General features: G+C 39.0%; 1 protein-coding gene across 2 annotated transcripts in view; it reads right to left on the reverse strand.

Annotated features, from left to right (window-relative positions):
• The window catches only part of NR3C2 (nuclear receptor subfamily 3 group C member 2), a 349336-nt gene that overhangs the window by 146699 nt on the left and 178736 nt on the right, over window positions 1-23901 (reverse strand). For both annotated transcript variants that reach the window (XR_010317445.1, XM_064267555.1), the window contains exon 3: window positions 18854-18993. Coding sequence is in view for 1 of the 2 variants with exons in the window: in XM_064267555.1 (XP_064123625.1) it covers window positions 18854-18993 (140 nt within the window). In the remaining variant the exon portion in view is untranslated. The remainder of the gene's footprint in view (window positions 1-18853; window positions 18994-23901) is intronic.

The raw sequence follows: 23901 nt of genomic DNA on the forward strand, positions 1-23901 counted from the left end.
ATTGGAGCCCTTATGGCGTAGTGGTTAAAAGCTCAGCTGCTAACCAAAAGGTTGGCAATTCGAATCCACCAGCTGCTCCCTGGAAACCCTATGGAGTTCTACACTGTCCTATGGGGTCGCTATGGGTTGGAACTGACTCGATGGTACCTAACAACAGGAAGTCTCGATTACAGTTTAAGAAAAAGCATATGTCATAAACAGAAACCTTAAACAGTAAGTTTTATTGGACTGAATCTTGATATGAAGAAATGGAATTATGATCTCTTTTACATACACCAATAGATTTATTTTATTATATGATCTTAATAGAATCTTAAGCAGTGGAAGATCATTTATCCTATGATTTACCTGTGTAATATAAAACAAGTCACTGTGTAGGATTAATTTCCCATTTTTTTTTTAATTAGCTGTCCAATTAGAATGAGTAGTTGCATGTGGTATGTTCTAGAGACCTGGGTGTAAGAAAAAGGCTGGTGTGCCCTGTCAAATGATGGGAAAACAGGACAGCAGGCTCTTTACATGATTCTGTATGCAGCGGTTTCTATTTGAAAAAAGACTGGTCTGCATTAGGCAGCACAGTTAGATCACATACATGTAATTCTCTGCATAACCAACTATATAATGATGTCATTCTACCACATATCATAGGCAAGTTCAACTTTTATACTGATTTTAGAAAAACAGTTACTAAAGGAAAAACTATTTACGAGTTGAAAAATATTTACTGATGTTTCAACTTAAATCTTAAACATATTTCAGTAATCATAAAAAATATTTAATACAGACTTTGCGACATTAAGAAATTCTTTATTGAAGGTACTGTATCCACAAGTATTTAAAATCACATTCTTCTTGTAGTCCAATTATTAACTAAGGCTCTTCAAATAAATCCTAATCAGACATGTTACGAGTACATTTAATTTAAAAATTTTAAAGGGAAAGAGGTTTGAAGTAATTTTGTATCTAAAATTATTTAATGATAGTATTTCTGTTAAGTACCTCCCCATCTACTTTCCTTTAAAAACAGTTATTTTTATTTAGGATTTCTTACTAATTGCTATTAATACTCTTTATCCCTACTCATTTTTAAAATGTTATTTCAGGTCATACTAAATAGTAACAAACAAACAAAAATCCGGGCCGGGGCGGGGAAGCACATGAGTATATATGTGATAAGTTATGGTAAAGACAACATCGAGCCTACTCTGTTTTCCTACATAAATGAAGAAACATACTCTGTGTTACACTTCTGACATGAACCCTCACTATGGAAATACAACGTGCTCTGATTTTTGAAGTAATTATTTTTAAAATTGCACTAATTTTCTAGTTTGCTTTGTAAGAATGTATTAATGGCTTAATAGAGGTTAATTTTTGCTACTAAAATAATTTCTTTCCCATTCACATCCCTTCTCTGTGGGTCACCGCTATAAATTACAATTTAGACTTAATAAAGAAAATGTCTACTGGTACCTGAAAACTCCAATTTTCTGCCTAGTAAAATGAATTCAACAGTAAGAAATTTTGTGAAAAGAAAAATCTATCAGGTCTCGTTCTATTTTTCCATAATTTGTACTCCTTTGCTGAAAATGATGAAATCAATTCCTAAGGCTCAATATGATTTATTCTGATTTACAAGTAATTGTGAAAATGTAATAGATGAAGGGGGAAAAGCATATTGTTCAGAATGAAGTAAAAGGTGGCATCTGGGATTCTCGTGCCTTTTCGTTAATGGGAATGGACTGTGGCACACCCCCAGTGCCTAGCACATAGTAAGCATTCAAGGGATGTTTGTTGAATTGAGTAAACGTGCTTGGTTGCTGCCTGGCTTTGTGCTCTGGGCACTTGTGGGGTGTCTTCATTTCTATTTTCAATGACTGCTTTATCCCAGAGGGGCTCTGGCCCAGCTGATTCCTTACCTCCTTATTTGTCTCCTTACTACCTGCTCCTGGCTAACTTTCCAAGTTCTGAACCTGGTTTTTCATGTTTCTATGACACTTGACTTTAGTCACAATTATAGTACTGTTCTCTGAGACGCTGATCAAATTAGCAAAGGTCAACTATTTCAATATTTGAGGGTACAACATAAATATTTAAAATTTTTAATATCAAGTACAGCAACTGAGGCTATTTTAATAAATCAATCAGGTTTATCAGAAGTACACTTAATTTTAAAAACTGAAAGGGAAAGTTGTTTGAAGGAATTTTTTATCTAATATCATTTAATAATGGCATTTCCATAACAATTTCTCTATCCACTCTCCTTTAAAAACTATTAGTTTTATTTAAGATTACTAAATTAATAGCTATTAATACTCTTTTCATTCCTATTTGGAATACAATTTCAGGTCTTACTGGATAGTCAGACATACACACACACACACACGCACACATAAAATTAGTACTTACATAATCCTGGCAATATCAAATCGCTGAGCCTGGTTCAACTGGGAGAATGCTATGGTGCAGGCGAGATGAAAAACAATAGACCTGGACTAATTTCACACTGGTTTTCCAGTTAAGTGGTTCAACAAGAGTGGAGGGCAGGGAATGGAATGGGTTTTAGAAATCTTGGTACAGTTAGGTAAAAAAAAGAACTGAATAAAAAGTAGTTGTGATCTTCCCAATTGTTTAAGATGTAGAGGGTGTAAACACTGTCATTGTCCCTTGTCTGATTCTCAATACAGGCAGATTAAATTAAACCCTAGTCTTAAATACAAAGGTTTCCCCCACCATGGTCCTTGAGTGTAATGCTCATTAGCATGGTGGGCAAAGAGGTCAAAATTCCAAATCTTGCCTAAAGTAATAAATGTTTTCCTGTTTTTTTCCTTCAAATCAGAGCAAATATTTTACATGTACATAAAATAACTGAAGTTTGAAAGGAGCCCTGGTGGCACTGTGGTTAAGAGCTATGGGAAGCTACGGCTGCAAACCAGAAGGTTGGCAGTTCAAATCCACCAGCCACTCCTTGGAAACTCTATGGAACAGTTCTACTCTGTCTTACAGGGTTGCTATGAGTCAGAACTGACCTTAGTGGCAATGAGTTTTGTTTTTGTTTTTGTTTTTTTAAGTCTGAATATTTCCACATTTCATTGAGAACCAAGGCATACTGATAAAATTACTTCCTAAGAAGGGGAAAACTCTTTTTTAAATGTGCTGTTTGTAACAATTGTCTACTGCTTTCTAAAGCAGTTTAAACATACATAAACTAATTTCTAACCTCAAACTAAGAGAAGGGCAGAGCAGACGAGTTTAAGATTATATTCATTTTTTGATTATAAAAGGAAACGGAAGCTCAATTATTTGCTCCGAGTCTCATTCCAGTGTCATTCTGGACTGAACTCCATGCCGTTTGATTCCAAGGCCAGTTCTCTTCCTACTTGCACAGTATCTCTACATAGAAATGACTTTGGAACCTATATAAAAAAAAAAAAAAAATAGGTAGTGCCTTATTATACAGTTTCTGCCTGGAGAACTCTCACAGTAAGAGTTCAAGAATTGTTGAGTAATATCCAAGTAGCCTTTTGCTCAGAAATTAATACGTGATCAGTATGGCTTCTATGGATTATACCTCAACATAAAGAAAACAAAAATCTTCACAGCTGGAGACCAATAAGCAACATGATGATAAACAGAGAAGAAATTGAAGTTGTCAAGGATTTCATTTTACTTGGATTCACAATTCACACCCATGGAAGCAGCAGTCAAGAAATCAAATCACATACATTGCAGTGCGCAAATCTGCAGCAAAAGACCTCCTTAAGGTGTTAAAAAGCAAAGATGTCATCTTGAAGACTAAGGTGCAGTTGACCCAAGCCGCAGTATTTTCAGTGGCCTTCTATGCATGTGAAAACTGGACAGTGAATAAGGAAGACCAAGGAGTTGATGCCTTTCAATTATTGGCCAAGAAATATTGAATATATCATGGGCTGCCAGAAGAACAAACAAATCTGTCTTGGAAGAAGTCTAGCCAGAATGCTCCTTAGCAGCGAGGATAGCGTGACTTTTTCTCATTTACTTTGGACGTATTATCAGGAAGGACCAGTCCCTAGAGAAGGACATTATGCTTGGTAAAGTAGAGGGTCGTGAAAAAAGAGGAAGACCATTGATGAGATGGATTGACACAGTGCCTGTAACAAGGGGCTCAAACACAGCAACGATTACAACGATGGCGCAGGACCACGCAGTACTTCCCCTCTGTTGTACACAGGGTCCCAGTGAGTTGGAACCTAACAACAACAACAATAAGGCTTCTAGGCAGTGGTATGAATATCTAAACTCAAGTACTGGTTCTTATTTCCAAATTGGATAAGGAAATAAAATATGAGGGATTAGGAAGGAGAAGGTATTCTTTTTTTTGTTTATTTCAGATTTTATAGTTTTAATTCCATTGAAACAAAAATAACTTAATGAGCCTGTATTATATCTACAGTGCTGTATATATATATGAATTTATATCAAATTTCTTAAAAACCTCACATACCCACTCCTCAGCTAACTCGCTATGTGATGTTTTCAATTCTTGTTGATAGTTACGATGCCCTTCCACATTTATATTATTTAATCTTTTGCTTTATTTCTTATTTTTAATGCATCTTTATAAAAATATTTTTTTTTTTTAAATATTTTTATAAAGATGCATTAAGCAGGCAAATAGCAGTGATTTAATGGAGGCTTTTTTTTAAATCTTATACCTGTAGGGAGAAAATACCTTTCTCACCTCGCCTTGGGGAGCATTCCTCGCTGTGTGGCTGTGTGAGGTATAAGAGTTCACTGTTAATTAGCAACACAGCACATACAGGAAGGTGATGCTTTTGTCAATGTAATGTTGTGGTCAACAAATTCCAAGAGCTAGCATGTATTAAAGAGTTTCAAATGGGGCCAACCTCAGGGCAAAAGAGATACAATCCGCCCTGTTTTGTGAGTGCTGTAAGCTTCCTTGCTTGGTGTCCACCTGCTCTTCCCTAGACTTGGATTTGGTCTGTGGTATCAGAGGGATGTGTGTGAGTGGGAGAGAGAAATGTGAGCACGTACAGAGACAGTTTTACAATAATTTCAGGTAGTTCTTAAGTTTTCATGCTGACATTCAAGGTTTTCCCCCTTCCCTCCTTTGTCCCTGGACAAAAATCACTGAGTGTGGGGGCGGGGGGGAACAGAGCTCTGGAAAGTGTATGAGTGTGTGCTATATGTTTTACACTTATCTCCTTATCTCTAGAAAGACAATTATCAGCCTCTTCTTTTTTTTTTTTTTCTTTTTTCCTATCTGAGAGGTCAGCATAAACAGTGAAGTGGACACCAAGGAAGACAGTGAAAAGGAAAAAAAAATTACACAAGATGTGTATGGCTTTAAAGAGAGAAATATTACATGAAAAACAAATTTGTGGGGCAAGGGGGTTCAAACACCGGCATCTTTTTTTATTTGGAACAAGATCTTTCTGCCTTCCCAGTCATTCGTAGGTTCATACTACAGTGTCACTAAAGGAGCCCTGGTGGCAGAGTTGTTGAGCACTTGTCTGTTAACCGAAAGGTTGGTGGTACGAACCCATCAGCTGCTCCACAGGAGAAAGATGTGGTAGTCTGCTTTGTAAAGATTTATGGCCTTTTTTTTTTAAACCCCATGAGGCAGTTCTACTCTGTCCTATAAGGTCACTATGAGTAGGAATTGACTAGACAGCAATGGGTTTTATGGTATCATTTGCTGCTGAAGTCATCACTTATTTCCTCTAGCATCACGGGTAACAACAGCATGAGTTCCACCAGTTGTCACTGCCAAGCACGTCTATTCCATTGGTCCTGTGGGCTCAATATGCTCTCCAGGCTTGCAATTTCAATGCAGAGCGTCCCACATACTGCAAACAGCCATAGCAGCCACTGGCAGCTGTCTTCCTAAACCAACTGATGTGCTGCCAAGCTGCCTCATACCTAACTATGCAGCTTCTTTATTTTAAAACTTTCAGAAAACATCCTTTTGTAATGAATGAACTTTTTCACAATTTTGTCTCCCTTCTTTTCTTCTTTATCTGGAATGCTTCCTCCCTTTTGGGGAACTAATATCCAGTCCTCTTCACAACCTCAACGGTTCTAAACTCCATTCATCATCTATTCTTAAAATGATTTATTTCCAAGTTTCTGCCTGAGATCTCCATCGTTCCCCAGAATTAACCACCATCAGCCTCTGCCAATTCTTCCTTCACCACGGAGACCTCTGAGCCAGGCTGCCTGCTCCGACCTCACTGATTCCATCCGAGGTCAGGCTCTGTTCATTTTCTGTTGTCCGCAATCACAGCCCAGGTGTCTTCTCCTGTCTTGGGGGTGTCCTACATGACTGATTCATAGCATAGCACCAAGGGATACAACTGCCTAAGCCACTACTTCAGTTACTTCTGTAAAGAACCTTATAAAAAGACTCATTGTATTTAAGAGAAGGGCTGAGATTTCTCATTCCAATATTGGGCCCTTACATAATCTGACCCCAGCATCTTTGTTCAAGCTCCTTTTCCACGTCTTCTGGGCACAGACTTGCTCTAGCTGGGCCAGGGTTTCACTGAACTGCTCAGATAGGTGTACCCAGGCCCAAATCTCCACTTCCCACTTCCCTGCTGCTCCCCCTAAATGCATGCCCATCTTTGTCATCCTTCTAGGGCTCTATTTTAGCGTTTGATTGCAGTCTATTTAGTAAATCTCATTTTAGGTGTTAAATTATTCTGAAGAGTATGAAATTATGCAAGTTGTACGATCCTAATTATACCAAGAGTGCAAATTTCATGTTCTCTGACTCTTGGGCCTGTTTCTGAGCCTCTAAGCATAAAGCAGGGCCCTGGTGGTGCACTGGTTAAGCATTTGGCTGCTAACAAAAAGGTCTGCAGTGCAAATTCACCAACTGCCATCTGGAAACCTTATGTGGGCAGTTCCGCCCTGTCCTATAGGGTCTCTATGAGTCGGAATTCACCTGACGGCAACAGGTTTGGGTTTTATTTTATTTTTTTGGTTTAGGAGTAAAGTGGCTGGATATCAGAGAGTTGAAAAGTCAGCAGCTTTCAGCTTCGCATGAGGAAGACCATTCTTCCAATGGTCCTCTGAGCCTGTCAGGCTACATCCAATTTTTATCACACACAGGAAATGAAATACAGGAAGATAAAATTTTTAAATAAAACTTTAGATTAATATCAAGATGTTAAAGAGGTACTTCAGGATGGTAATGATAATTTAAAAAAAAAAATGAAGTTCATACCTTAAGAAAAAATAGAGACTACTCAATTTTCTTCCCATTAGGGCAATAGGAATTCAAATTAGGGTTTCAACTTAGAATGGTTGGGAGTTAATTATTTAGAGTATAGCAGGATAACTGTTAAATTATAATGTGCTCTTCCTAAGTATTCTAAAGCCAGGGATGTTGCCCTACTTTTTGATGAGTAAAAATAGTAGAGATCTGATATAACTCCGTGAGAGGCAGTATAGCTTATGTGCTAAGCACAGCAACTCAGAATGCCTGGGCTACCTGGGTTCAAATCCCAGCTCTGCCACTTCCTTCTATCTGCGTGACCTGGGACAAGTTACTTAACTCTTGTAAACCTCTGCTGACTGATCTTGAACATAAAGATAATAATTGTACCTACTTCATAATATTCTGAGGATTAAAAGAGAATATAAAGTTCTTGGCACAGTGAACACAAAATAAGTACTCAAATATTTGCTATTATTATGTTTAAGAGCTAAAGGATCATATTAAACCTTGCTAAAAAACTGTCAATTTTTCCGGTCACAACTGCTTAGAAAGTTCAGATTCAAAGACTACTATCCTTCAAAACGCACAAGATCTTCAGCCAATGAAGGTTGTTTCAAGAAATAAATGAGATAAAACATTTATTTTTTGGTACTTTGGTACAACACCTGGCATCTAGTAAGTGCTCAGTAAAGATAGTTATTATAATAGGAGCAGGTGACTGATGGAATAAAGTTTTTTTTCAGCACTGCTCCTTAAACCTACACCAATCCTGTCCATTAATATCATTGAGAAAAGTTACTTTTTAAATCTCAGGTTACAATTCGCATGGAATGACTAGGCACGTTGAAATAAAGGTAATTCATAAAAATTTTTCTTACAAACAGGCAATCTCCTAAACTAGTTTTTAAGAACACCGTGATTTAGGTGACTCATCATTTTCTTTTGGGTTGGCTTTGAGAAAGCTGAGAGCTGAATTTGTGGCCAGCCTCCATGAAGGCTTCAGGGTCTACGTTCCACCCATCATTCCCTTCCTGGCTCTATTTTCCTCTTTTCTTCTCTCATCTTCCCTTTCTTCTGTTTTCATCTTCATTTACTTTAAATTTCATTTTAACTCACTGTATATCTGTGTGCTGCCGTAGATTTTTTTTTTCTCTTAAATATGATGGGTTATAAGCAAACAAACATGGGGAGTCACTTTGAAAATTACTTACTGGGCTCCTGATTTATCCTTTTCAAATCTACCACATGAAATGCACCTTAATTTAAAATTTTAAGCTACAGGCAGTTCTCTCTGGATAATTCTAATTGACTTTTGGCCCGCATGTCCCTATTTCAATCACTTTCTAATAAATTCCTTATTTAACCTATCTTTTATTTCATAGAAACAAATAAACGGCATGGTGACAGAAACAAGGGTGAATCCCATACATATATTCAAACAGTTATCAAGCAATCAATCCACAAAGGTTGCTTACGCACCTGCTACATGGTTGGCACTGCCTCTGCACTGGTTAGCAAATCGGATCCCCTCCATATTAGAGTTAGTTTGGGGCTCTGGACTGGCCAAGGTTCAAAAACAATCAGAACATAATGATGAACAAAGAACCAAAACTGGAATTGAAAATTCCATAGATTCAGTAGGTCTCAAATTCAGCAAAACCTTGAATAACCAGAGACCAAGTAACTAGGATTTTCCCGTGTGTGACCTGGAAAGGGAACAGTCTCCTGGGCTTATGACTTTGGCCTATTCTTTTGTCTCTCCATATGCCCAAATTTCTTAGGCAACTGTTTCTACTTTCATGGATGGTGATTATAAAATCTTAATTTCCAATCTTGCCTTGTTCCTCGGGCTTCAGAATCACACCTCCGACTTCCTGCTACACGTTAGACACACTTGGATGTCCCACAGGCATTTCAAACTCGTGGTCCTAAACCCAAACTCATCCCAACTCCTTTACCCTGGTACTATTTTTTTTTTTTTTTCCATAGCATCTATGAACTTCTTAAACACTAGTATAAATAACTCATTTATTATATTTAATCTCTCTCCCACTCCTCATTAGAACGTAAACTCTACCAGGGCAGGGATCTTTGTCTGTTTTTTTCACTGATACACTCCAATATGTGCCTAAATGTGTCTAGAACGGTACCTGGCATTTAGTAGGTGTTCAGTAACTGTTCACTGAAGGAATAAACCTTTCCTTCCATGCTGTCAAACCTGCTGCAGCTCCAGTATCCCAATCTCAGCGAATGCTATGAGCCTGCAGAGTATTTCTCGCTCCTTGCCTCCAATACAGAGCTGCCAGTATCACCTCCCAAACAGTCTTGATATCCATCCCCTCCTCTCCATCCCTACCACTGCTGGCCTGATTCGAACCCTGGTCACCTCTTGCCTAAATGATTACAACAGCTACCAGAACAGTCCCCCTTTAAATAAACACACTTGACCGCAGTCAGAATACAATGCAAAACTGAGTTCGCCCTTACCTTGCTTGAAAACATTCAGAGGTTCCATTATGCCTAAGGGTAAATTCAGGCTCCTCCTTAGAATTCAGAGGTCCCAATCTGCTCATTTAGCCTCACCTTCGATCACGTCGTACTTCAGATTTTACACAGAGCTAACACCTAATTGCTTCTGGTTCCCTGTGCAGACAGCCTGTCCTTGTTTCCCTCACAATTGCCAATTCTAATCTTTGAAGATTCAGTTTGGGGGTCCAGCCTTCCCTGACCTTCCAGGTAGGCCTAAATGTCATGGGTCTGTATGTTCCCATAGCGACCAACTGAAGGGATAGAAAAAATCTGGGGAAACATTTGGTATTAACATCAAAGCCTTATGCTTACATAAGGAAAAAAGGAGCGTTTATAAAAATCATACATGTAACGTACTGGGTTGGTATTTACTTAAGCTCTTACACTAAATAGACAGAATCAGGTTACCTGGTTCTCAATTTCTGTTAAAGAAAAACAAAACAAAAAAACTCACTTAATCTTTAAGGTGTTTCATGAGAAATCCTTGGAAGCCAGGGCAGTCCTTAGTCTCCTATCTCTGCCATCATGGGTCCTGCAGTAGTAACAATGGCCTTTGAATGCTCACTAGGTTCCTGTACATGGTTCATGGGAACATCAAGGGCTGTGGCTTACATCATGAACTGAAGACATGTAAAAATTCCCTTGCTTTATCATTGCCTTAAATTAAAAATTCCTTACAGTATGCTGCCACCTGTTAAGGCAATAACTATATTTTGATTAATACAAAAACAAACAAAAATAACCCATTGCTGTTGAGTCGATTCTGATTTATAGCGACCCTACAGGACAGTGTAGAACTGCCCCATAAGGCTGGTTTTCAAGGAATGGCTGGTGGATTCCAACTGCCGACATTTTGGTTAGCAGCTGAGCTCTTAACCACTGAGCAACCAGCGTTCCAATCATTATATCATCATCCTGATTTAGGTCATGTCCACTAAGCTTTCCATTTTGCAACACAATTCTTGTATTGTTAATTCCTCCTTCTTTTACTCACACACACCGCTCCTGCTAGCTCGCATTCTTGCTTGCTCTTCTCGTTTTGCTCACAAGCATGCACATAGCATTGAGAGAGATACCAAAAACCAAACCAAACCTGCTGCCATCAAGTCATTCTAACTCATGGTGACCCCATGTGTTACAGAGTAGAACTGCCTCATAGGGTTTTCTTGACTGTAATCTTTATGAAAGTAGATCACCAGGCCTTACTTTCATGGCACCATTGGGTAGGTTCAAACTATAGACCTTTAGATTAACCGCTGAGTGCAAACCGTTTGTACCACCCAAGAACCTTTGATAGAGGTAACCTGGGTATATGCCATAGGGAGACATACTTTCCTCTGGAAAGTTTACTCGTTGATTTTAGAAACGCAAAATTAAATAGTAATCAACCATTACATTTCCTTAAAAATATTTTCCCCACAGAATAATCTACAAATGCAAAGATATTTGATTTATATGCTGGTTAACTACACGTAAAAGGAACAAAGTACTTCACAAACTTAGCTGCCTTAAAATACTGTATATGTGAGGAATCCCAAGATTAATTTGCAGATACATCTTTTAAAGCAATTTCATTGCAGGAAATACATTCGTAAGTCATTTACTTAGAGGGAAATGTCTGAGTGTAGAAACTGACATCACATAACTTGGCTGACCTTCCAAAATATGGACACGTTAGCATAACAGGTCTTCCAACTGACTTTATATAATAATGAACTTTCTTCCTCTTTTATACCCTTGTAACTATTCAGTGATTTGTGGTAGCTGTGACTTCCAGACTTGGCTCGTATATTGAGTGCCTGAAAAGATTAAGTAATAAAACAGTGAGTTGAATCTAGCCAACTCTCTTCATTTTTGTTCCTCTCTCTTTTCTTACTGTGCTTTAAATGAAAGTTTATAATTCAAGTCATTTTCTCATATAAAAACTTATACACACATTGTTATGTGACCCTAGTTACTCTCCCTACAATGTGACAGCACACTCCTCCATCCTGTATTTCCATCCTTTGAGTTTTAGTTTGTTTCTTTAAGTCTAAGGTGTGTCTCTTGTAGACAGCATATAGACAGAGCTTGTTTTTTTAAATCCATTCTGCCACTCTCTACCTCTATTAGTGCATTTAGTCCCTTTACATTCAGCGTACTTATTGATAGTTTTGAGTTTAGTGCTGTCATTTTGATGTCTTTTTTTTTTCGGTGTGTTCTTGACAGTTTCTTTTTTCCACTTAATTTTCTGAGCTGTTTTTCTTTACATATTGTCTTTTCCTCTTTTTCACTGTTGTTGATTTTGTATTCGCTGAGTCTTTATGTTTTTCATTTTGATGTGTAGGATTGTTAGTTTCCTTTGTGGTTACCCGAATATTTACCCTTATTTTTCTAAGTTTAAGCCAATCTATTATTTCTTTATATCACCTTGACTTCCTTTCCACATGAAAGACCTATGACTGCATTTTTTAGTGACTCTTTTTTGTTTCAAGGCTGTCATCTTTTATATAATAACATCTGTTTCCCTGTTTTGAGCGTTTTAGCTTTGATTTATTTTTATGATTTCCCTATCTGGGTTGATATCTGGCTGCTCTGTCCTGTGTTCTAGTCTTGGGTTGTTACCTGATGTTATTGATTTTTCTAACCAGAGGATTCCCTTTAGTATTTCCTGTACTTTTGGTTTTGGTTTTTGCAAATTCCCCAAACTTCTGTTTATCTGGAAATGTCCTAATTTTGCCTTCATATTTGAGAGACAGTTTTGCTGGATATATAATTTTTGGCTGGCAATTTTTTTCCTTCAAGGCTTTATATATGCTATCCCATTGCCTTCTTGCCTGCATGGTTTCTGCTGAGTAGTCCAAGCTTAGTCTTATTGATTCTCCTTTGTAGCTGACTTCTCGTTTATCCCTAGCTGCTCTTAAAATTCTCTCTTTATCTTTCATTTTGTCAAGTTTGATTATAGTATGTCTTGGTGACTTTCTTTTGGGATCTACCTTGCGTGGAGTTCGATGAGCATTTTGCATAGGTATCTTCTCATCTTTCATAATATCAGGGAAGTTTTCTGCCAACAAATCTTCAACAATTCTCTCTGTATTTTGTTATCCCTCCCTGTTCTATCCTCTTGATAGAGTTCCACATAATTCTTAAGAGTTTCTTCATTTTTTAAAATTCTTTTATCTGATTTTTCTTCAAATATGTTGGTGCCAAGTGCTTTATCTTCAATCTCACTAATTCTGACTTCCATTGCCTCAATTCTGCTCCTGTGACTTTCTACTGAGTTGTCTAATTCTGAAATTTTATTGTCAATCTTCTGAATTTCTGGTTGCTGTCTCTCTATGGATTCTTGCAGCCTACTAAATTTGTCATTATGTTCTTCTCTAATCTTCTTAAGTTCCTCTAATGATTTGTCTGTGTGCTGCTTTGTTAGTTCTGCATTTTCTTTGATCTCCTTCCTGATCTCTTAAAGAGTTGTGTATATTAATCTTTTGTATTCTACCTATGGTAATTCCAAGAAGTTATCTTCATCTGGAAGATTTCTTGATTCTTTCTTTTGGGAGCTTGCTGAAGCCATCATCATCTGCCTTTTTGTGTGATTTGATACTGACTGTTGTCTCCAAGCCATCAATAAGTTATTGTACTTATTTATTTTATGTTTGCCTACTGTGTCCTAGCTTCTTGTTTTGTTTTGACATACCCAAACAGGCTACTAAAGTGAGCTAGTTTGATTATTGGTACCTTTGAAGCTCTAACATCCTGTCTCCAGATGGTTAGAGCTGCTACTAGGTGTATGGGTCCAGGGGTCCATTTATTTTTCTTGTATGGTTTCACCTCAGGTGTCCAGGTAGCCGGTCACCAAGTATGTGGTGCAGGCTCTCACTTACAGTTTTAGATGAGCAGGGGTGACTGGTGTAGGCGCAGGTATCTGGCTACAGTTGGGGGTCACATGGTGAGCAAGGCAGGGGACTGGCAACTGCCCCTGAGAGTGTGTGGGGAAAGCATTCCTCTCTTCCCTAGAGTGTGTAGGTGGGTAGGCTCTGCAGCCAGACTATGCACACCCAATGCTGTTGGCTTTAAGGACTGAGAGGCACCACTTACCCTTGGGCCCCTGTCGCAGGTGGCTAGGTGGCGTGGGTGGAGCCACCAGTCCTCAGGCCCCTGATGTGGGTAGGCGAGGACCCGGCGTAATAGGCAGAGCGGCATCAAATGTCATGAACCTGCCTCTCCACCACATAGCTGAAACAGCTAAAGTTAGACTTCAGGTATATATCCCTGTTGTACTGTGTTAATGAGGGCCTACGCTGCTGAAATGGGCCCACACAGGTCTATGCAGGGGTGAAAAGCATTCAAAGTCTGTGGACCCCTTATGCCTGTGCCTAGGCAAAGGAGCTGATTCTGCCCTGAGTTCCTGGCTTAGGGGAGCTGGCAGATTATCCGGTTTGTTACTTTGTTCCTCCTCCAAGATTGGGAGAATGGCTCAGGGTGTGCGTGACAGGTCGTACTTCCAGCCCAGGGAAAGCGGCTATAACTGAAGCCAACTTGGGACTGGTGCAGAGCGGGGAGGAATCAGGTAACTTGGAGATAGTTTTTTCCCTAAGGGATGTTTTTTGCTCTGCGTGGTAGTTAACACACAAGGACTTATCTTTTGCTGAGAGCACCGCTTTTTGCTGATTCTGGAGGCACGAGTGGACTCTCAGCTGTTGGGTCTCTCCTGATGTGGAAACCATGTCCTGAACGCCACTGCTTGCCTCAATGTACTTGTGCCAGCAGTCCCAGCCTGCAGGGTGCCAGTTCTTGCCAGATCAGGTCTGGCAACTCCTCACTGCTTCTGAACCATCTCTCCCTCCCCCTGCTGCTCAATCTGATTCCTCAGCTTTGCCTTTGGGCAAAATCAGGGCTCCTAGATTGTCATATATAATCGATTCACTTTTTTTTTTTTTTGGGTCTTTGTTGCAAGAGGGACCACAGGAAGCATCTGACTAGTCTGCCATCTTGGCCCTGCCTTCTCAACTCTGTCTATTGAGGAATCACAAAAGAAAATACACATATGGAATGAAGCAAATGGTAATTTACAGTTAGAAAGAGACACTGTAAAAACTCAGGCTAGAATTAGAAGTTATATATTTGAAATCAAAAGGCTTATACAAATCTTGGGCCAGTTCCATTGTTAATTTACTGATTTGGGGAGGGAAAGCACTTAACCCGGACTGCTCTTATGCAACACATGCTTATGTATGTTCAAATATTTATTTGGTAGTTACTAAATTATCTATAGTCACACTAGGTCCTGGAAATAAATAAGACTCTGTATGGCCCTAAAGAACTTGTAACAGAGGAACTAAAGGTCTAGTTGGTGGCTCTCTGTATATACTCTTTCTCTACTGTGTAACTCCCAAAAGTGGGACTACAGTAACAGATCACAGAGGCTCATTACAGTAGCACACTTCAACAGTCCAGGCCACACTGGAAAAGATCTTCCCGGAAATTTCAACGGACCCTTCATTTTCTCACTCCCATTATACACCCTTTGAGAAGTGCTAGTCTAGAAGAATTTTACTACCTCAAAGGGCAGCTCTATGGACAAAATAACCTATTAAAAGAAAAATGAAGATATAATAAAGGACAATGAAAAGCTGAAAAATGAAGATCTAACAATGTAATGTTACTGCATCATTTAAATCATCTCTGTGCACAGACATTACCAAAGAACTTTTGGCATTTGTTCTTAGAGAGTAATAAAAGTCTCATATTTTGATATCACTTTACAATTTATAAAGCATCTGCAAACATTTTATTTTCATGTAATTTTTTATAATAATGCCAAGGTAGAGCAATCCTTATTTACAGACAAAGAGACTGTGACCCAGATAAATTAAATAACTTCCCTGCATCTCATAGGGCAGAGTAGAACTGCCCCATAAGGTTTCCAAAGAGCGGCTGGTGGATTCGAATTGCTGATCTTTTGGTTAGCAGCCATAGCTCTTAACCACGGTGCCACCAGTGCTCCAATGAAAGGCAGAGCCAGAAATTAAAAGTCTTCTGACTCTAAAATCAGTACAGTTTCTACCATAAGGGAGAACTTTATTTAAAAAAAAAAAGGATATATATATACACACGCACACACATATATATGCTTAGTTATTCTTAGTCTTTTTCATTTTAAGATAGAATGGTTCTAATAAAAACTTCATGGCAAATAAATTATTCTAATATAAAAATAAAACTATAAATTTCCATTTGCAAATTACAATAATATGGCTCCTAAAAGATGTTACTGGCAAATAAGTTATTCTGGATGAGAATTCTAAGTGTTTTCATATTAAATGTTTACAAAAGAAAAAAATTAAGCACATATATCCCATTAAACGGAACACACGGGACACAGTTTAGACTTTCTACACATGATTTACAGTCTTCATACACATTTACCATCATACTAAACTGTACAGTGAAGTGCTCTAGGGCACAGAGCCTTAGGCCAATAAACTGGAAGTTCAGACAACTGTGCTGCTCTTTCTGTCTCTTCTCTAGTGGTCATCTCCAGAGATGTCAGCTCCTTTAATGGACTCCCCTTATCTCAGCTCCTTCTACCCACTGCTGCTCAGAATTCTTTGCCTTTGTAATCTAAGAACGAGCTTACAGTTGTCAAGGTTAACATGGGAAACCAGAACTTAGTAAATATTCAAACGTGCATGCATACTTATGATTATTTTCATACACAATCACACACACACATACACATTAAGAGTACCAAATGATGTCTTTCCCAAGGTTTAGATCACTTCCTTCATATGATCAAGTAGGCATGAAGAGAGTGGCATCTAGGGGAGAATTTTTGGTGAATTCTAGAATTGATATAGCAAAATGGAAAAAAAGGAATATAAGATTTGGAGTCCTAAGACTTTAGTTTGGATCTAGGATCGGGTCTAGGTGTGTGTAAATAAGATTTACAGTCTTGTTTCATGCAGTTGAGACTGTCAGGAGTCTAACTCTCAAATAGGAAATAATGATATTAGTAAAAATCTTAAAAAGCACTGATGAATTTCTATTATTCATTCATTAGTTAGGTTTCCAATGAAGTAAATGTACACATGCAGTCTTTTCCATATTTACTGATACCTCACTTATAAAAACAATTCTTTCCTTAGCTACTTCCACAGAAACTATTTAAAACACAGGAAGAACTTCTAAAAAAAAAAAATCTTTTGTTTCAGAAGTAGAGAAGGGTAGACTCTACAAACAGTAGAATCTTGGGTTCTCATGTAAAGGCTGACCCTTAGGTAGGGCCAGCATGGTGGATACCATCGTCTACTCCAAAATGTCCTTCTCCGTACTGACTTATTTTTACGTATCACTTTACTTCGTTGAGTAATTAGTGAATCTAAGAAGCGGAGTTCTTATACTGGAAGGTACAGTGTGGAGTTAGGAGAGTACCAGAGTTAAAATCCACCAATTTAAAAACTCTCTACACAGTCAATTAATTAAGGAAAAAGAGAAAAAAAATTAAAAAGTCTTTTAAAAAAAGCTTCGCCTTGGTAGTATACAAGTTTGTCTTCCCCATTTCTCAGAACTCAGCCTTCTGATAACAGAACCCACGTTTTCCTATGGGAAGCCTTCTTTCCCACTCTAGGTCTGTAAGGTTCAGTTTGGCCGATTCCAGCTAGCCGATCAGACCACTGCATTCCCAGGCTACAACGGCTGGTTAAAAGATGGGCATGTGATCCAAGTTCAGTCTAAGAAGACAATCCCGGGGTCTTATATGAACTGTTGGGAACAGAAAAACCTGTTTTTAATGGAGGCCTAGAGTTGCTGGTAGCCATCGTGCCACTATGAAAGGACTTGCTTGAGAACGGAATCAGAACAAAGTCAAACAACGGAGAAAGCGAGATTGAGTTCTAATGTCCTGGCTGAAGCCACGCCTATTCTATGACTTTCCAGTTGTGTGGGACAATGAATTACCATTTGTGCTTCAGCCAGTTTGTGTTGGGTTTTCTGTCACCTGTAATCAAGAGTCCCTATCCTGGGAAAGAAATAATGAACTCCTATCACCAATTCAAAGCTAGGTTTGGGGACTCTTAAATAATTAACAGTGTAAATAATGTAAAACCAGGCAACATCAGTTAAATGATGTAAAGTCAGTCCCAAAAGCAATGAAATATTTACTTGACCAGCTTTTTCATCCCAGAACTAAGGCCACTATCTTGTGGTCCCCAGTAAAACACAGATGAACCATTCAAGTTGCTTTTATTTAGACTCCAAAGCACCAATTCTACACTCAAAAACTTTCCTGGGAAACGATCCTTAAAGAGTCTTAATGCTGAGCTCCTTAGTGAAAATAAGTGTCAATTACACAATTAATACTTCTACTAATAGCAAAATTTCTACATTTTCACAACCCATAGTATTCAACGTCAACAAAGCCATCTGGCCTGAGTCTCATGCTAATTAATTGCTATAAGTGGGGGTGGAGAAAGGCAAAAACAAACTAAAAGATTACTCCTTAAGAAGTACAATTACTTGGGCAGAACCAAAAACGAGCTTAAACACACAAAGTGAACCTCTGCCAAAGTTTTCATTTAATGTACTCTTAGAACTCTTCAGTAGGAATAAAGGACCTGGGATCTGAAGTAGCTGTTAAATGAAATTACCTCTCTACATTAAACGTAACTTAAATCACAGACTCGATCCTGATATTGTTTTAATTTGTCACAAACACACGTATTTACCCAGAGGCACAGAGAAGGCAAAGATGATGTATCTATCCTGTGCATGCTGAGTAAAAAATGCTATACCAGATCACACACATGAAATTTGTGGGGAAACAGAATTTTTTTTTTTTTTTTAATTCTCACTGAAAAACAAACTGAAACAAAGAAGAAAAAAACAAACAAAAAAAGCCTTCATGACTGCTTGATCTAAGCTCACAGTTTCAAAATTTCCCCATTAAATAGTGCTCTGCTTCAGGTGGTTTATACACAAGGCATTATTACTATTTATCACTGACAGGTATCACATCAAAAAGTATTTCTGATGAATTTCCCAGTAACACTATAGAGATAAACTCTACATAAATTCCACACTACAAAAACGTGTGAAAGGAACACCCACATGAACATTTACCTTCCACAGCTCTTTTGAAGAAAACTTTGCAGCTGCCGCAGGTTACAACCCCATAATGACATCCCGAAGCCTCATCCCCGCACACCAAACAGATCTTGGAAGGTCTCGAGGAGCCAGTAGAAACACTTCGTAAAGTAGAGCTGGGGAGAGAAATTGAGATTTAAATAATTACACTGTAATGGCACAACTGATATGCTGTACAGCTTAGCTCAAAATTTCTCAATAATCACGGCTCCATACGTAAATTCAATAAGTATGCATTGCACACATACTATTTGACTTTGTAAAATAAAGGTAAAATCCTATCAGTTGGGTAATGCTATCAATAATTCTATATGGCAAAGCTTCTCCCCAGTACTGAGAAATACTAAATAATCCCATATAAGCTTTTATCCTCCTTTTTCTGTTTTTGAGAGAGCTCACCAAAAAATATTATTTGCATTCTCAGTGGGCAGTGGGGAGAAGAATCTTGAGCCAAGTCATCACGCAAGTACTTGCCATTCTTTAGTTTTGGCATCAAAGAGCTATTATACCACTTTTCAACACTCTTCACACAGACTCAGAGTATATTTTCCCATTATCCCTGATACAAAAATCTCTTTTCAAAGCTACACACTAATTAAAAACAAACAAAAAACAGTTTCTGCCCCTGCTGTTGACAATTTTATGCCTCCAAGCTCCTGAATTTTTATTCATGTTATCTTATATAGGTGTATCCAAATTACTTCATTTTGCTTACAAATTTTAGGAGACATAAACCAAACCAAGCCCACTGGCATCAAGTCGATTGCGACTTACAGTAGAACTGTATGACAGAGTAGAACTGCCCCATAGGGTTTCCACGGCACACCTGGTGGATTTGAACTGCTAATCTTTTGGTTAGCAGCCAAACTCTTAACCACTACACCACCAGGGTTTCTGGTCTAGTACTAAAAAACAAAACAAAAGTCACATATGGTAAATATCACAGAAATCTTTAATGGTAAGAAAATGAGGAGTTCTGGGCAACCATTTATTAGGGACAAATGTAACACTTTAAGAGCCAAATGGTTTCAATATTTTTTTAAAGGGAACCCTCAAGACATATTACATATTACTGCATTAGTTAATGGCTCAGTCTGAATAAGATGTTTCCAATTATAATAAAGAATCATCATTCAGTGACATTTGAGATACGTACAAAGTCAGCACAGAAGCTAATTTCTTCATTCACAGTCCCCCGGGTACTATCTGAGGTGACGAGTAAATGAAAAAAAAAAAAAAAAAAAGTCTCTGCTCTCAAAGTTAAAAACCCATTGCGATCGAGTCAATTCTGACTCATAGCAACCCTACAGGACAGAGTAGAACTGCCCCATAGGATTTCCAAGGAGCAGCTGGTGGACTCAAACTGACAACCTTTTGGTTGGCAGCCGAATGCTTAACCACTGCGCACCAGGGCTCCTCCCTCAAAGTTAGAGAGGATATGAACTATTATGGCAATTGCTACGGCTCAGGGTAATATGGCAGTACATTGTAGGTTCAGCCCTCCATACTGGAACGGTGGGAATATGCAATCAGAAAACACTTCCTTAAAGGTGACTGCTGGACTGAGTTTTAAAGCATGACTAGATCACAGTCAAAGCAAGGGGGTAGAGGAAGCGAATGTGAAATGGCTCAAGAAATGTGGGCTGGACGTGTTTTCAGAAACCTTCCAGTAGATTTGTTGTATGTCACCTTGCTGTCACGGCTTTTGCTTCCATGTGAAACAGCAGCCGCATGGGAAAAAGACTAAAAGAAAATATACAAAAAGCCTAAAGGTTATGTTACGGTGATGGCTTCCTTGTTTTTCAAATTAGCCACAATGTGTAATATTGCATTAATAATTTTTTGAAGCTATTTAAAATGTTTTAACCACACTGTCATCATAAACAGATGAAGAAACAAAGTACTCAACTGCTCGGAGCACTGTGGCATAACTGACAGTCCTGGAAAATGACTTCTTAAATCAAGGAGTGAAACAGTGTTCTCCAAAGTTGTTTCTCCCCCCGAGCAAAATGCTCTTTATTATTTTTATTAGTGTCCTTTGACTTCTTTATGGCATTCAAAACATTCCATTTTGGCATCAGTAACTTCTTCAACATTTACCAGTAAAACTCAATTCATACTCTGTCTGACTAGTCTTACACTTCACAGGGAAGAATTATGGCTTTGTAAACATGTAGAACATCACTTAAAAATCATCATTCAAATCCAAGTTCTTTCTCACAACTACAGGCATACATCTAATAGATATTTTGCATTTTGGTGCACCTTGTTCTTAGTCCCAATACTTAAAGGCCTCTTCGCTCTAGTCTTTGGAATGCTCTCTTTCAATCCAAACTCACTTTCTCAATGATCTCATCCAGTTTCTTGGCTTTAAAATATCATCAATATGCCAAGGACTTCCAAATGTTTATCTCCAAGCTCAAGCCTCTTCCTGACATTTCAGACCCATTTTCCCAACTGCCTTGTGTCCATTATGCACCTCAAACTTAACAAGCCTAAAGCTCTGATGATCCTTCCCCACCTTCAAACCTGCTCCCCGCCTCACACTTCCTCATCTCAGTTAGTAACTTTCCATCCAGGCGCTCAGGCTAAAACCTTTGGAGTCATCCCTGAACCTTTCTTTCACATCCCACATCCAATCTGTTAAATTCTATTCCCTTTATCTTTCGAATACATTCAGATTCTGACCACTTCCCACCTCTCCTCTGGCACCACTCTAGTCCAAGCTATCAACATCTCCTACCTGGGCTTTTACAAAAGCCTAACTCATCTTGTTTCCCTTTGCCCCCTTTGTTCCCCCTGCAGCCAGAATGATCCTTTCTCACTTCTTACAGCTTTCCCTCTCAGTCAGTATAAAAACCAAAACCGGTTGTTGTTGAGCTGATTCCAACTCATGGGGTCCCCATGTGTGTCAGAGTAGAACTGTGCTTCAGAGGGTTTTCAATGGCTGATTTTTCAAGTAGATTGCTAGGCCTTTTTCCAAGATGCCTCTGAGCCTCCAAGTCTACCTTTTGAAACTTTTGGTTAGCAGCAGAGCACTCCAACCGTTTACGTCACCCAGGGACCCCATCCATATGACCACAGGGCCACAATCTGCCTCCCTTGCCCACTCCACTTCAGCAACACTGGCCTCCTTGCTAGCCCTCAAACACACAAGGAGCACTCCCACTTCTGGCATTGCTGCCTTTGCCTGGAATGCTCTTCACCTAGGTATCTGCATAGCTCCCCGCCCCCCGCCCCATCCACTCTAGAACATAAACTCATATCAGGCTGGACTTTTCATCTGTTCTGTGTAATTCACTGCTGTGTCCCCAGTACATGGAAGAGTACCTGATACAGCAGGCACACAGTCCACACCTGAATAAATGAGTGACTTTCAGGTAACTGGCATTTCCACAACCGTCATCATAAACCCCACCATGCCACTAATTCTGATGTCCTACCATATCCCTTACATTAAGCAATGTGGACGCTTTGTCTTTAGGGTGAAAAGTATGCATCTGAGCCAAACGATAACAAGTTGAAGAGAAAATTTAGCCTAAAAAAGATGCATTGTGAAATCCAGATTAAAAATACATATATTTGCTTAATTACATAATTAAGGCAAACATGAACTAATTTTTCCCTCATGTTCACGCACATCTATCCAAGACAAAATAGGAAATTTGCCTGTACATGCCTTTCGGCACCTCTCTGCTGTTTTGGTTTCTGGAACACTGTACTGAACTTGTTCTCTTCCTCATTCTCTAACAATGCCTCCTCTATTTTCCAAGTTCTTTCTCATCTTCTTGATCACTAAGATAGACTTTCTTCAAAGTTCTACCTTTGGCCATCACTTATCTTTTTCTGAGTTCTATCCGCTGATGATCTCATCCACTCTCCCTGCTTCAAACAGCTTCTCTTGATGAATGACCTCCCAAATCTTCATATCCAGCTCCCACCTCTCCCTCATGCTCCAGTTTCATGTTTTCACTCCCTCTGCATGATCTCTCTATCTCTACATTCTATTAGTGCCTTAAATTTACTGTGTTCAAGCATTATTTATCCTCTTTATGCCCAGATGTTGATGTTCTTTCTGGAAGGGTGCTGCCATCTGCTAGTTACCTAGGTTCAAACCTCATACTCACTGTTGATCCCTCCTCCTTCTCCTTGACTATCAAATCTAATCAGTTACTAAGTCCTGTTCATACCACTGTTGGTAACATTGGTTCAGACCCTTATTACTTCCTGTGGGTTCTTCCCCAGCTCCAGACCCTCCTCCCTCCAGCCCATCTTATAAAAAACCAAAACCAAACCCACTGCCATCATCAATTCCGACTCATAGTTACCCTAGAGGACAGAGTAGAACTGTCCCATAGGGTTTCCAAGGAGCGGCTGGTGGATTTGAACCACTGACCTTTTGATTAGCTATTGTGGCTCTTGACCACTGTGCCACCAGTGCTCCAAACAAATTTTCCTGATAAAGAGCTCTGATTGTGTTACTTCCCAGCCTAGAAATCTTCAATTATCACTACTGAATACGACAATAAATTAAAAACCTTAGTAAGACATTTTTCCCTGTCTCTACTACCAACCTTCCCCTTGCAGGGACCTCTCACACTGCCTAACCTTGTGCTGGCCATACTCCAACATCCTGCTGAGGTGCTGTGAATAGCACCATTTCATAACCTACCATTCCCTTTCCCCCACTTCCACTCTTGGAAAACCTATCTATCCTTAAAGGGTCCCTGGGTGTTCTCCCAGCTGAAAGCATCACTCTCCCTTCTCCCAACTCCCTTAGCATTTTGCTAACTCCTCATCTTCACCAGTCTGCACTTTGCCCTTGCATTTGTGCTTGTGCACTTATTCTAATCCCTTGAGGGCAAGAACAGTATCTAATGCATCTCTGTGCTCTCCCTGCCATTAGCACAGCATTGGTACTACTTATCAAATGAATGAAATCACACTCCTAACCTCATTACGAAGCAACGTAAATTTACAAAAAGGTGAATTTTACAGAAGGCAAATTAATGAGGCCAAGGTTA

This window comes from Loxodonta africana, chromosome 13 (assembly GCF_030014295.1).
Source record: "Loxodonta africana isolate mLoxAfr1 chromosome 13, mLoxAfr1.hap2, whole genome shotgun sequence".
NCBI classification, from domain to species: domain Eukaryota; kingdom Metazoa; phylum Chordata; class Mammalia; order Proboscidea; family Elephantidae; genus Loxodonta; species Loxodonta africana.